At 48.2% G+C, this 15,366-nt stretch overlaps 1 protein-coding gene and 1 long non-coding RNA gene across 3 annotated transcripts; both read left to right on the forward strand.

Annotated features, from left to right (window-relative positions):
* The first annotated feature begins 3,528 nt into the window (after positions 1–3,528).
* On the forward strand, positions 3,529–6,606 carry LOC136527460 (probable galacturonosyltransferase-like 9). The gene has a single exon (XM_066520208.1). It carries the CDS (start codon positions 3,662–3,664, stop codon positions 4,787–4,789), a length of 1,128 nt encoding a protein of 375 aa, XP_066376305.1. The 5' UTR covers positions 3,529–3,661; the 3' UTR covers positions 4,790–6,606.
* Positions 6,607–11,659: 5,053 nt separating this feature from the next.
* Positions 11,660–15,048, forward strand: LOC136529603 (uncharacterized). Of its 2 annotated transcripts, none has more exons than XR_010777373.1 (3): positions 11,660–11,765; positions 11,985–12,756; positions 14,867–15,048. It is a non-coding gene; the product is annotated as an uncharacterized lncRNA (long non-coding RNA). The 2 variants fall into 2 exon arrangements; XR_010777372.1 differs by lacking the exon at positions 14,867–15,048 and adding an exon at positions 13,046–13,351.
* Positions 15,049–15,366: the final 318 nt, after the last annotated feature.

Below are 15,366 nucleotides of genomic sequence, written 5' to 3' on the forward strand. Positions count from 1 at the left end.
CCTCCAGCTCCTTGTTCCAAATAGCAAGAGGCTCGGGGGTTACAACCAGATGAATGTACTTTTTCTTCAAAAAACACTCACCACTCGAAGATCCCAAGAAGCGCTACAAGGTTTCACTCCAGAAAGCACTCGGATGATGTTTGTTCCTACTCAACAAGACCTGAAGGAGCAAAATGAGACTTTCAGAGCTAAACCATGAAGTGCTTGGGGGCTTGTCGATGCAGGACCCACAGGATACCCCGCAAGGGAGAAAGAAGATCTAGTCTAACTAGGATTCTTCCTATGTAATCTTAGTAGTAGTACTATTCAATAATCCTACTAGGAACTCTCATTGTAAACCGACTAGGACTCTGGCCTCCTGACTATATAAAGGAGGGTAGGGCTCCTGGGGAAGAGAACAATAGAACAATAATTGTACGACACCTCATAATCAATCCAACGTAGAGGCTAACGCCGGCTGGACGTAGGACTGTTACTCGATCAACGATCGAGGGTCCAAACCAGGATAAGTCGTTTGTCTCCTACGTTGCATTCACCATCGAGTTCTGCATACGCTGAAGCCCGAACAATACTGCCCCGGGGACCCCCGTGGTAGGCTATCGGTGGTAAAACATCAATAGGTAGTGGTACCGAGATTGCAAGGCCATTTTTCTATACTGGTCTAAAGAGTTTGTGGAGCTTGGAAGGCACACAAAGAATAATATATATATTTGGCACACAAGTCAGTAACAGAAAGTAATGCTGAATTATAGTTCAAAGTACTTGTTCTTGTTGCTGGTCTAAAATGTTCCAAGTGCCAGGTGTGTGACAAACAAGTATGGTGGATAGCAAGGTGACAGGGGTGTGAAAAACAAGTATGGCGGATAGCAAGAGCAACACAAACAAGAAACTAGATAGCACACGTTAACACAGCTCACTTTGGCCTTCTTTATGTGCTCCTCTAGATATTGTTCCTCTTTTGTCTCTCTCTTTTTTCTACTTTTTGGGGCTGTCGTTGTTTTTTGGGAAATTTTGACTTTTTCTTTTTCTTTTTTGATATTTTTCCTTCACTTAGGAGCACAAAAGAAGTAACCACAGAAAATATGAGCTTAAACAAATGAAAGGTGTGGCCGATGATCCTTAATGGAAACGGGGATCCCGATCTTTCGTTAGGTAGTGATAACTATCGTTGTGGCGGAGAATGACACACCGATCTGGCTTCAGATCGAACCCTACAATTTTAGCACCATAACTCCTCTGGTTATCAACTGAGATACAGATCCGGATGACCTCACCAAGAAGGCTAATCCCTGCCTGCGCAACGAAGAACACAAGCAAGAATAAAAAAGAAAGCAACCAAATTGTAGATGATTGATTAATCTCACGAAGTTGGGGTCTCATAAACCGATGAACGATGAAAATGTTCTTGACAGATTAATCTAAGCAAAATCCAAAACCTAATGACGGCGGTGACGTATGATTATAAAGGTCTTAGGGTCGTCGCCTACCCTGGACGCGCTCCCTAATTGGCCCAAACACGATACACGGTCCAACGGACTAAAAGACGGTGTCGCAGCACCCTGGCAGATTCTGGACGCTGACTTATTTCGACGATTCCCATTGGTTTTGAAGGTATTTTAATGTGAGACCACTTGGATTGGCTTCCTTATCAAATTAGGTTTCCAACCATATGTGGATCGTTGAAAACGGAGTCCGGATGCGTCCTGGGTGACCAGTTTAAGGCAGACTGGTCCTAAAGGCTGAGGCAGACTCGAAATCATGTTTGACCGGGCCTCCGGTTTCTATTAAACGTCCTTGCTGGTCATCAACGCCTCCACCTCTTCCTCTAAGTCCCTCATGACCCTCTCTAATGTTCTTAAGCAAGATAACACCATTAGATAGTAGTCTATTCTCAAAAGTATGAAAATGATCGCTTAAGAACGAGATCACCTCTAAATTGAGTTGACGCATTCAAGCCCGGGTCATTAGACCTTGCATGACGGTTGGAGGATCAACAGGTACATCCGAAGGAGTGATGTCCTCATCACGGACTCTCGAGACTCCATTCAGATAGTCCCTCACCTTACTTCTCCTACCTCTTTCCCTCTTCTTACATCCCTATTGTAAGAACTTTAGAGCATTCAACCGGGGAACACGCACTCGATCTTCTCTCAGAATGGACGTAGGGGTCTGGTCTGAACCAATATAATTTCTTGTGTCTTTAGATGGTACCATCTTCTTCCTAGAGCAGCGCGACATACGTATAAATTCACTCATCTGTTGACAAAACACCGACACATATATTATGGCCAAACATTTGACTTAGAAAAAACACGTCGACTTATATATGTGATAGGAGAAAGTAGCACTATCTCTAACTATAAAAAAACAAATGTGACATTTGCCTTACCTTGACTAAGCGCGTGTTTAGTTGGGTGAAAGTTAGAAATTTGGCTACTGTAGTACTTTTATTTTTATTTGACAAATAATGTTCAATCATGGACTAATTAGGCTCAAAACGTTCGTCTCCTAATTTTCCAACTAAACTGTGCAATTAGTTTTTTTTTCGTCTACATTTAATGCTCCATGCATGTATCGTAAGATTCGATGTGATGGCTACTGTAGCACTTTTTGGGAATTTAGGGTGAAAACTAAACACGCGCTAATAACAATGTATATATGCATTGAATGCATTAGTATCTCCGAGAACACGTGAGCATTCATTATAAAAAGAGATAATCGGCACATTTACGAGGTATAATGTAAGTCACATGTTTCGAAACATAGAACAAAATGAATGGTAACGGCAAGTCGGTAAAACCATGTAACCATCCTAAACCGTTATTGCTCACTAAATTCTGACAAAGTGATAATAAAGGAACACAATAAATTACCATAACCATAAAACGGACGGTATAGAATTGAGACACTAAGCATCCAAACAGATAGAGCAGCAAGAGTGTACACTAATGTATCCATAGGCTACAAAAAGTAATACTAATCTCCAGCTATCTGTAGTCATGCTATTGAAGTTAGCGGAGACTAAGGCCAAGTTCGCTTGGAGAAATTCTGAAGGAATCTATTGAAAAACACAATTCCGGATAAAAAACTAAGCGGATCCAACTAGGTTTAAGGGCACGCGAACATCGCCTAAGCATCTTACCACGACCATCAGCTTGTTCGTTTGGCTGTGGCTTGTCGTAAACGATCGTAAATTTCCAGTCAGAACAGTATTTTTCTCTCACACAAACCAGCCAGCAGTAGTTCTTCACGAACCAGCAACGATACGAATCAGCCAACCGAAGAGGCTGCATCCTGCCACTTGACACTAGATTAAACATAAATGCAGGTACTACAACAGTACATATGTTGTTCACACCATGCACAACAGCTACCAAGACCATGCAGACCAAAATCAACGCGCTTCCCCAAACACGCACGGGACGCCGCCCTCCCCTCCCCTCTCCACCGCCGCCTTTTATCGCTAACGCCACCCGTTTTTGTACACACACGGCTACGCCAGCAGCCAATACATACGCCTCCCCTCACCGACCGCTCCCCCCTCCCCAGCAGTCACCACTACTGCGACTGCGAGACAGCGCAGCACAGGCTGCCGCCCGCTGGCCGCTGCGAGAAGAGAGAATCCAAGAACGAGCAGGAGCCACCCTCGTCACCGGCGTCCATGGGCGGCGCCGCGGGCGAGGCGATGTGGGCCGCTGCTGTGGCGACGACGGTGCTCTTCTTGGCCGTCGAGGTTTCGGGTGCCGCGGGGGCGTTGCCGAGGTTTGCGGAGGCGCCGGAGTACCGGAACGGGGAAGGGTGTCCGGCTGCGGCGGCGGGGGTGTGCGACCCGGGCTTGGTGCACATCGCCATGACGCTGGACGCGCACTACCTGCGGGGCTCCATGGCGGCGGTGTACTCGCTGCTCAAGCACGCGTCGTGCCCGGAGTCCATCTTCTTCCACTTCCTGGCCGCGGAGGCGGCCGGGGCGGCAGCGGACGACGGGGAGGACCCGGAGCCGGAGCTGCTGCGGCGCGCGGTGGCGGCGTCGTTCCCGTCGCTGCGGTTCGAGATCTACCCGTTCCGCGCCGAGGCCGTGGCCGGGCTCATCTCGGCGTCCGTGCGCGCCGCGCTCGAGGCGCCGCTCAACTACGCGCGGAACCACCTGGCGGACCTGCTCCCGCGCTGCGTGCCGCGGGCGATATACCTCGACTCCGACGTGCTCGCCGCCGACGACGTGCGGCGGCTCTGGGAGACGCGCCTCCCCGCCGCCGCCGTGGTGGCGGCGCCCGAGTACTGCCACGCCAACTTCTCCCGCTACTTCACGCCGGCGTTCTGGTCCGACCCGGAGCTCGGGCCCCACGTCTTCGCGGGGCGCCGCCGGCCGCCCTGCTACTTCAACACCGGCGTCATGGTCATCGACCTCCGCCGCTGGCGCGCCGGCAATTACCGCCAGCGCATCGAGCGCTGGATGGAAATCCAGAAGGTGAAGCGCATCTACGAGCTGGGCTCCCTGCCCCCGTTCTTGCTCGTCTTCGCCGGCGAGGTGGAGGCCGTCGACCACCGCTGGAACCAACACGGCCTCGGCGGCGACAACGTCCACGGCAGCTGTCGCCCACTCCACGCCGGGCCCGTCAGCCTCATGCACTGGTCGGGCAAGGGCAAGCCCTGGGACCGCCTCGACGCCGGCAGGCCGTGCCCGCTCGACCACACCTGGAAGTCCTACGACCTCTACATCCCCAGCGACTCCGATGGCGCCGCCTCGCCGGCGTCCGGGCCGGCATTGTCCGCATCCGTGCTCTCATGGTAGACAGAGAGCTTCTAGTTCCATAGTTGCAACAGTTCTTTTGCTGGTTGAGAGGTTCTTGGTAGTGGCAATGTGCCCCATTGCATTGCGTTGTCTTGCTGCGGCTCTTGCCGCCGCCGCTATGATCTAGCTGCTGCTCGTGGTGGTCTGTACAGGGGCGGCAAAGGGAGCGGCGGTGGCGACATGGCAGGGGAAATCGGGAATGAGTTGGTAGAGAAGGGGAGCTTTTTGCTCTTTGGGGTAGAATTCAGATTGGTTATTTGGGGGGATTTTGATTCTTTTTGGTCCGGCAGGTGATTCTTGGGTTCCCAATTCTCTCGATTGGAGGTGTAAAGACTTGGAATTTTGTTCTATTATTGATCATTCTTTCATTCACATGTCATGCCTTCTTGACCTGAATTCTTACTATGGTGATACGATTTGCTTTTTTACTTTTATTAGATTAGATGAGCTGAACTGAACCGAACTTAAATAGAATGCGCTTGTATATGATGTCAATTCTCTGTCAAGTATGAGACAATGGTTCTGGATTGAATTTGGCAAATGAGGTGAGGAGCATAGCTGGTTCTTGAAATGGCCAATAATTCTGGATTCAATTTGGCAAATGAGGTGAGGAGCATAGCTGGCAGTACATTGAAGATTCATGGAGCTGAAATGTAGCATTGGAACCTGGCTATTCATCTGCAGTGGGATGTACATGTACTACCAGTGATCGATATCTATTCCCTCCTGTAATCTGTGTAAGTACTTCAATTCTGTATCAATTGTACATTCTATTAGAGCATCTCCAACAGTTTTCTAGATATTAATCCTAAAAAGTTCATATTTTCCAACTCCTGGGAGAAAAAAAAGGTCATCTTCAATAGTTCATAAGATGTTTGAAGGGTGTACCCCGCTCTGTGTGGGGGCATGGGGAAGGATATCAGCGGCAAGTTTTACCTTCGCCTGTGTAATGCGAGGAGACCACGACTCAAACCCGGGACCTTCCGGTCACATGCGACATTCTATTAGAGCATCTCCAATAGTTCATAATATGTTTATCCTAGTTTTTTCATGCGGCACTTTTTCTTTTCCACGACTTGCTGCAGGATTAACGATATTTTGCATCAGGAACCCATAATTTATTTCTATACTCATTTAAGTCCTCTCACAAGATCTTTCTCTCTTGCGCTTTGCTTATCTGGAACCCTGTCTTTCCTCATTTTCCTTTTCCACTCCCTTCTTCTAAGGATCGCAAAAGAGCAGACGCCTACGATAGCCAGCGCCCGATCCCGGCCGGGAGGGCCACGCCGGCGGCGAGGGGTGGCGCGGAGGCATGGCGAGGGCCGCGCACCTCCAAGGCTGGTACTCTTGAAGCTGCGTGGGACGTGGGTGTTGGGCACGTCGGCGATCCCGTCGTGGCAGATGTCGGGGTTCGTGGACATCTCGTCGGGGCCGAAGCAGGGACATGGTGCTGGTCGTGCCTGAGGGCGCCTACGCCGTGCGGCTCGGGACGATGCGTCCCGTGTGGCCGTGTCCATCCAGCAGCGGCTCCGGGGCGCCGCCCACGGCGTGCCCTTGCTCACGCACGGGGAAGCCCTCCCGCGAGAAGGATACGCGGGGTGCAAGTCTACATTTCAGCTCCATGAATCTTCAATGTATCAGGAGTCGTTGGAGAGGTGTTTTTTCTTATCTTTCTAAAAAAAACAAGGATTAGGAGATATTTAGGAAACTTGGAGATGCTCTTACCTCTGATTGGCCATGCTGAAGGCTGAATCGTAGCATTGGTATTTGAATGTCTGTTTCTGGAACATGCCTATTGCACCTGCAGTCAATTATTTCCTGATGTTACATTCTCTGTATCCATTCCTGTTGTACCGATTTTTATGTCAGAATTCAATACTCCGCACAAGAGGCCTGTGACTGGAAACTTTAAAGTTCCTCCTGAGAAGGTTTGGCAATTAATCTCGCTTGGAAACCACTCACAAATTCATGGAGTATTTGAACATGCAGAGAGACTCGAATCGTGAGAATTCTTCTGCGAGCACTTGTTAGAGTATATTAGGATAGTATATCTCCAAATATGATATGATGTAATCTTGGCTTGCCTTGTTTTAAGCGAGACTTCTTGTACTCTAAGCAATGTACTGCTATATAATCAGCAACAAAACTTGGCAATATATTCGGCTATCCCATCAATTCTATTCCAACTGTAGTTCCCATATTGGTAACAGTATTAGGGAAAAAGGGGTGCACGAGTAATTTCATTTAGGGAGGTGCATGTTTTGCTTAAATTACGACCAAAAGTTGATGGTTTGAGACTTCAGAAGCTACGAAACATACGGCCTAGGTGCTGGTACAGGGAGCATAAAGGATGTGACCACTGCATGTCAAAGTTTGCTTGCTTTTTATACAAGCAAATCGCACCACAAGAAAGATGAGCAACCAACTAATGACCAGCTAGGGAATTGCAAGCAAGCTGCAAGGCACTGCAGCTAATCATTGCCAATATTACATCTTCTTTCACTTGCTTCTTTCTAATCCAAGCCTCACCTTTGGCCATTCTTTTCCCTCCTTTTATTTCTGCTGCCATACGCACGATCGCACGAAGAACCGTGACCAGCTCCTCTCCTCCACCCGGCAGGCAATCTACAAGATTTTTCTTTCACAACAAAACACTTATCAGCCAGCTTTAATACCAGCCGAACAGACCCGTGCCGTCGTCGGTCATCGGCGGTCACCCCCTGGCCCCTATTCAATATCCTGTCACATGGACAACGGCTGCGTGTTTAAAGGAAAGGTCAGTGCTATTGGCGAAGCGGTGGCGATGGATCGATGGATGGATCATGAATGATGGTGGTGCATGTCGAGCAAGGGCGACATCATTTTCAGACGGTGCCGTCACAAGTGTTTACTTCCATGTCTGTCACGTTATTCACCAGAGCATCCAAAGTGGTGTACTATGGCTGCTTCTGTGGTGATCCAGTTTACACCCATCAGAGCATCCAAAGCAAAAGCAAAAGCTTCCCGGAGTGGGGTTCTCGTAACATAGCATCGTCCTCGTCCCGTCCCTGCAGATCGCCGCCACCTCCCTGTTGGTCGTATCAAATTCAGGCGCCATTCATGAACGGTGGTGCCGTGGCGTGGCGCCTATAACGGCACGGCGGCGGCCACCGAAAATGAGAGGCCTGCGGCGGGCGGGCGGGGCTAGCACATGCCTGCCGGCAGAAATAATTCGGGGTTTCAAAGCTTCCGTTTCCGCGGCAGGCCGCGTAATGGCCGGCGCTGGATTTCGGCCGGGAAATGCCTGGCCGTTTGCGGGAACTGCCGCCGTGCGCCGTTCTTTTGCATGCGTCAATGCGTGGGTAGCGGCCGTACCGGCGCACAGGACGTGTTTGGTTGCGGGATTTATTCGGGAATGGACATGGAGAAGAGGACGAACGAATGAATGAACGATCAGCAGCAACTGCGGAACTGCCGTTGATAGTAGCGATTGATTGGGTTTACTGGTATGGTGGTACGAGGGTTACTGGTGACATTGCTGGTTAAGCATTTATATTTATAAGTTTTGTGCCTACTAGGGTACAGTAGGTACTTCGTTTTGACATATGCTAAGTTTAGAGCATCTCCAGAGGTCTCCTTCTCTAACCCAAGATCATAAAGCTTCAGCAGTTTTCCAGACCTAACCACAATTCGAAAAAAAAATCTCAGTTCCTTGAATCATAGCATTTCATCCTTCAAATAAAGGGGAGATCTCTCCTCTCCAATCCATTGTTTTTCTCATTGGGATTGGGCTTTCTCGTTCTGCCAGAGAGAAGACCTTCAAAATCTAAAAAACATGTATTGTGTCTTCCTTAATAACTAGCTTTTAGGTTGAAGTTTTCTTCTACTGCTGGAGATGCTCTTAATGCCCTTATATGCTTCCCCTTTTTTTTTATTCACTGTCATTTTATTTTTTTGTTTAGTCTGGACACTACTTTTTTTTGTTTGGACACTACAACATTCACCGTTCCATTATTACTTTTACACCGCTTCCACACACAACCCTCGTGCCTCTTCTCGTGGGGGAAGAAAAAAACCACATGCCACACGAGGCAGCATTGCTCCCAATCAGACAGTAACATTCCGGGTCATAGAAACTTACAACTATGTGCATAAAATCCTCCCCTTCTTTAATCTAACGCTTATTAATGATTAGTCTTTTGGAACGTAATAGGTCCTGATCGGTTTACTCCATATTCGGTTTGTTCGGCTTCTTTTTTCAGTCGGAACAGTGTTTTTTTTCTCACAACAATTCAGCCGGAACAATATTTTTCAGCCAAGTTTCAGACCAGCGAACGGGGCCATAGCCGGCGCCACCAAGGCCAGAAAGCGGAAATCACTGGATAGTGTAACTGTGTGGGCATTGGGCTGTAAAGGTATCACATTTCATTTATACGTAGGACAAGTGGGCGTGTTCGCTCGTCTGGAAAAATCAGACCAGCCGGCTGGTTGCTCACTCATTTAACTGTTCATCAAAATCAGCCAAACAGTGTTTTCTCTCATAAAACCAGCCAGTTTCAGCCAAGTTTTAGACCAGCGAACGGGGCCAAATCAGTCTTTTCTATTTGGCACTAAAAAATTCAAATTTTCATATCTGACACCAAGTTAAAATTTTCTTTCCTAAATGGCACTACCATCTATTTTAACCATTTATCTGTTAGTTGATTGTTTTGACCATGTCAATTTTTTCTCAGTAGGACCAAAATATCCCTCTGTACTCGCACACACAATTTTCTCTCTCGACTCGCCGAGCGGCTATATCCCGCGACTTTTCTCCGTAAAAAAACAAAAAAAAAACAAATCATAGATCAATAGAAGGGGAGGAGAGGATGATGGAGCTCGCTGCCGGCGACGCCCAGCACCAGCTACGCGCGCCCACAGCGGGGCGGCGCTCTGGCAGTCCGCGGCGTGGCAGAGGCGGTGCGGGCGCGCGGCCCCTCCGGCCAGCACGCCTCGCTCTACCCGGCTGCGTGCGTGCCAACTCGACCTTTGCCACACCCCGCGCAGGCGCTGATCACGGGTTGCCCCTTCCGTCCGCAGGCATCCCTCCGCTCTCGATGATTTTAGCGTCCTGCTCGTCTTTTGTGCAGTCAATATTAGCCTTTTCTTTTTTTAGATAGATGTTGGTGTAACTGCCCTATATTTTCTTGGCAGGGGAGTGCCGAGCGCCCGAACAATATTTTTTCATAACTGTCTATTCAATCCACCAAGATACTGTATATGGTTAGATGGTACAGTATCCTGAGATGTGCTACTCTAATTAAACTCTTTATTTTACGTAAATTAGTAAACTGTCATTGCTAACCTCTTTAATTTACATAAGAAATTTTAGTGTCAATGTCGGCTGTATCAGTGTGTGCATTATTTATTTGCAGTCTTAGATTATCAAAATCCTATTTTTTAGTTCGCAAATATATTTGTGATATTTATGATTTTCTTATTTGACATTGCGTCTATTTATTTTTTCCCCCTATTTGGCACCACATGCTTCTACTGAAAAAAAAATTTGTCTGGTATAATTTGGTTCCTATGATGGCTACTTATTATGTTATGCTCATTTTGAACATGGGGCTATATGCCCTTAGGGAGAAAACAACATGAGGCTTTTACATGTGTGCTACTAAAAAATTTGTAATTATATATAGGCCATTAAATAAGTTGACCGCACACAGATGCTACCGTTCTGAATTTCTTTGCTCTCTAAGCCATTCCATCCGCATTCCGTTCGTTTTTCACCGTTTGGGAGTCCTGACAAGTGGGTTAGGTCAGTCAAAACGTCCATAATACCCCTCTCATTCCTATACTCTTTCTCTCAAACTCTATCTCTCTTCTCGTGCTGCGGCAGGGGCGGAGCTCGCCTGCGCCCGCGGCGGCCGGTCGGGGCTAGGCTCGCCCGCGCGCGCCCGTGGGGGCCGAGGCGGAGCTCCCCTGCGCCCGCGGCGGCCGGAGCGGAGCTCCCCCGCGCCCGCGCCCTCGCCCACGGCGGCCGGCCGGGGCCGAGCTTGCCCGCGCTCGCCCGCGGCGGGCGGAGCTCACCTCCTCGCGTCACCTCCACGCGCGTTGCGTCAGATCCACGGTGAGGACTGGCTGCGGCAGCTCCACGCGCGCCTCCTAGCTCTCGGCGCCGCCGTTGGGGACGAGGCCGCCTCCCTGCACGTTGGGGCCCTCGCCGTCGCTGTCGGGGCTCATGTCGGTGTGCGTGGGGGAGCTCCGCCCTCGGCTACCGCCGGAAGGACGTTGCCGAGAGGGGCACGAACTGGAGGTTCTTGAGCCGCTCGTGCCACTGATGCAGCTCCCCTTTGCTCACCCTGTCCTTCCCCGCCATCTCCTTCTTCTTGGCCGCGGCGACGCGGGAGGCGCGCTTGCACCTCGCCCGAGCGCGGAGCACGCGGCGGCACAGCGTGGCGGGCACGCCCATGGCCGCGAGCACGACGAGCTCCATCACCGCGAAGGGGAAGCAGTAGCACACCGCGGCGCACTCGCCGCGACGACGAGCAGGAGCACGCGAAGGGCGGAACGGAGGCGCCAGAGAAAGAGAAAGTTTGGGTGGCTGACAAATGGATCCCACCGTAGGGTAAAATAATTATTTTACCTGTCTGTTTGACACCATTAAATAGAAAAATAGACGGAATGACTTGGAAAACAAAGAATTTAGAACGATGACATCTGTGTGCGGTCAATTTTTTTTAATAACCTACCTGTAACTCTTTTACTGGCGCACATGTAAAAGCCTCAGACAACATTCACTGGCAACCGGAAAAAGTTGCAGCGAACATGCAAAATTATAGTGAAATTGACAGAAATCAATTGGATATGATTCCATGATTACTTTTACACCGCTTCCACCCATGGCCGCTGGAAACCGCCTCCCGCTTCTCCTCTCAAAGCCCCTGGTGGTTCTGCAAACCCCACACTCTGGCCACGGATTCCTCCACTGCAGACGTCTCCGGTGGTTAAGGTGAGTTCCTTCATGCTCCACGCACCTCGATGTTGTCGATTTGAGGAAACCATCTTCGATTTCACTTCTAAGGGCATGTTTGGAACGCTGGAAAATTTTCCTCTTTCCGTGTTTTTTCTATAAAATTAAACTGATTCATGTGAAATACCTGCGTTCGAATCATGCCCTATATGCGTGGAAAACCCCATCTTTATCGTTTGGTTCTTCGGTTATTTCCAGGTCGCCATGGAGCTACAGTAGCAGCCTGACGACGGGTCTGGCGGTGCTGACGGCGGTGGGGCTGGTGACACGTCGGTGAGGACGCCAGCCGTACCGGCGTAGGTGACGCGCGCCAGGACGGAGATGGCTCTGGCGGAACCACCCAGAAGGATTTGTCGAGGCCGCCGCCCAAAACGTCATCAGCAAGGACAGTGGCAAAACCGCCGGAGGTGGCGCGTGTCCTACCGCTGGGCTTCGGCGGAGGCGGCCCATCGGTTGGGCTGAGGGCTCCGGCGTAGGCGGCCCATTGGTTGGGGCTGAGGGCTCCAGCATAGGCGGGAGTGAAGGCGGGTCAGGACGAGAGCCCCTTGGCGATGTCGGCGACGGCACTGGACCTCGATGCATCACGGCTGAAGCCAGCGGTGGGCATGCCTCCTGTCGCGTGAATGGGGCGGTGGATGCCTCCATGGAGATCCGGGGTAAAGACGGTTGCCAGAACAAGCGAGGCAAGGGTCCAGATGATGCGGCTGCGCATTCCGGAGGGCTGAAAGGCAATGTTTATGCTCGGACCCTGACGAAAAAACCGTCTTGCGCGGCAAGAAGCCCGACCATCAGGGAGACACCAGTCCGGACGACGACGACGACTTCATGGATCTTCCTCGTAGAGGTCCTGCTGGCCGGCGACTTCTTCGATGTACGACAAACTCATGCCTCTTCTACCGCTCGTGGGGGAAGCAAGAAACCACATGCCCCAGGAGGCAGCATTGCTCCCAAGCGGACAGTAACATTTCAGGTCTGCATAAAATCCTCCCCTTGCTTCAATCTACACGCTTATTAAATCACCAGATAGTGTAAGTTCATCGTTTTATCTAACTGTGTGGGCATTTGGTTGTAAAGGTACAGCATTTCATTTGTCCCCATGTGCATCAAACGGTGTATGCACATGGGGGCATATGCGCTTAGGGGCAAAAACAACATTTACCGTTAAGAGAAAAAAGTTGCAGCGAACATGCAAAATTATAGTGAAATTGATAGAAATTAATTGGATACGATTCGGTATAACAGTTGGCTACTTTGTGCAGATTGGTGTTGCTATATATATTATGGGGCCTACGTCAAAAGCCATAGCTAGACTTAAAAATCCTGCGTTTTCACCTAAAATTTTAGTTGAAATTTGTTGAGATGTTTAATAGACTATGTTCTATTTGAATATTCATATATTGTAAATGATGTGAGTTCATATTGTTCCTCAGTAGTCAAAACCGAGTGAGATGATTGAATCTTTTCTCGCTAGATTGAGACTTTGTAAAGATTGTAATTGCAAATGATATCGTGACTTGTGTTGCTGCACTATCCTTTGTCACTTATTTTTCTACACTAACTTAGAAGTGAAACACACTTGAAAGGTGAATTGAGATTCTTTTGCTATACTGGATGCTTGCACAAACGTAAAAGTGAAATACTTGCACAACAGATATTGAGATCGCTTAATGCCATCCATTCAGTATGGGAAAATGACCATACTTCCAGAATGTTCTTGAACATATATGCAGACCTTGCATAAGGTGTGGCAATGCTACTAGAATACTTGCAAGATATCAGAAGAAAAAATATATATATATACAGAACTAGACTTCTCCATGCATGCTCCCAGGATGATTGATTGCATAATGTCAGAATATAGCTTGAGTTCTTCTCCAATGCTGTCACTGGACTAACTATGCTTGTTTGAGAAAAAAAAACCCATAAATAGGAGCTTGGTAGTCAGATATGCAGCAACATATATGTCACATATTTTTATCCAATTTGAATGAAACAGTGTCAGATCCATGGTTTCCATCAAATATATTCATAATGCATATAGCTTGGGGGTAACAGCTAACTAAAGATGCAGGTCTTTGATAGCTGTGGTTACTGGATAGACAGCTGGTTGAATCTGACGTTACATGTGTCATCCTGTGAGTATAATTCAGAATGTTGGGATCACAGAGATATATTAATAATACGTGTGGCTCATGCGGTCATGCCGTCATGGATAAGATTAATTGGTTTGCTCCTTCCGGTGGCCCCTGTAACTTCGCGGCGACGATCAAGAGCTGGACAAGCCTGTTGTTTTACAAGTTCTATTCATGATATGGTGCAGTGTTCGCTCCCAGCGGCGCCACCACTGTAGCGCGTCTCCGTCGTCGGCTGTCACGCCTCACGCGAGGGTAAAACTAGGCTCGCTTTGTGGGCCAAAGCGGGCGGAATTCGTGGGCTGGCGGAATTGGTATCTGCTAGTTTTGACGAACCTGCCGTCCGATGGTCCATGGGCGTTGCAGTGGTATGCCCTCTATTTTTTATAAGAAGTTTTGTCCTTTATTGGCCATCATGTTAAAAAAGAAGTACTAGATGTCCTTAATTAGGCTGGAACGATACTATTATTGTCTTGATGCCCAAAATAAGCTCACCACAAGTATTAAAAGATTTCCGGCCAATTAGTTTATGCAATGTGTTATATAAACTCATCGCTAAGGTTCTTACAAATAGATTAAAGAAAGTCTTGCCAGATATCATCTCCCCTTCTCAGAGTGCTTTTATTCCAGGAAGATTAATCACAGACAATGTTCTGCTATCTTACAAGTTAATACATTATCTAAAATCTAAAAGAAAAGGTGAAGGGGCTTTGGCTGCTATTAAATTAGACATGAGCAAAGCGTATGATAGGGTCCAATGGCCCTTCTTAAAAAAGATGTTGATAAAGATGGGCTTTAATTCAAAATGGGTGCAGCTTGATATGAACTGTGTGACCTCGGTTACTTACAAAATCAAAGTTAATGGAGAGTATACTCATCGAATTTGCCCCCAAAGAGGTTTAAGACAAGGTGATCCTCTTTCCCCTTATTTATTCATTTTATGTGCAGAAGGTTTATCAGCAATGCTGCAAAAAGCTGAACAAGAGGGAAGGATCGAAGGCATTAAGATTTGTTGAAACGCACCAAGAGTAAACCATCTATTTTTTGCTGATGATTCTTTGATATTGATGAAAGCAAGGGCAAGTGATACGCTAGAACTAAGACATATCTTGGAAGTATATGAACAGGCATCTGGACAGGTAATTAACAGAGTTAAATCATCAGTTATGTTTAGTCCCAACACAAGTGAACAAATTAGGTGTCAAGTCAAATCCAACCTCTTCATTGGGTGTGAAGCAAGGAGCGAACGCTATTTAGGATTACCGATTTCGGTGGGGAAATAAAAAAAGAAAGTATTTGAGTACATAAAAAAGAAGGTCTGGAGCAGAATTCATGGCTGGCAGGAGAAACTCCTCTCCAAAGCTGGCAAAGAAATTCTTATTAAGGCGGTAGCACAATTCATTCCCACTTGTGCTATGTTATGTTTTGATCTTACAAAGGGCCTATGT

Source organism: Miscanthus floridulus, chromosome 19 (genome assembly GCF_019320115.1).
Source record: "Miscanthus floridulus cultivar M001 chromosome 19, ASM1932011v1, whole genome shotgun sequence".
In the NCBI taxonomy this organism is placed as follows: Eukaryota; Viridiplantae; Streptophyta; class Magnoliopsida; order Poales; family Poaceae; genus Miscanthus; species Miscanthus floridulus.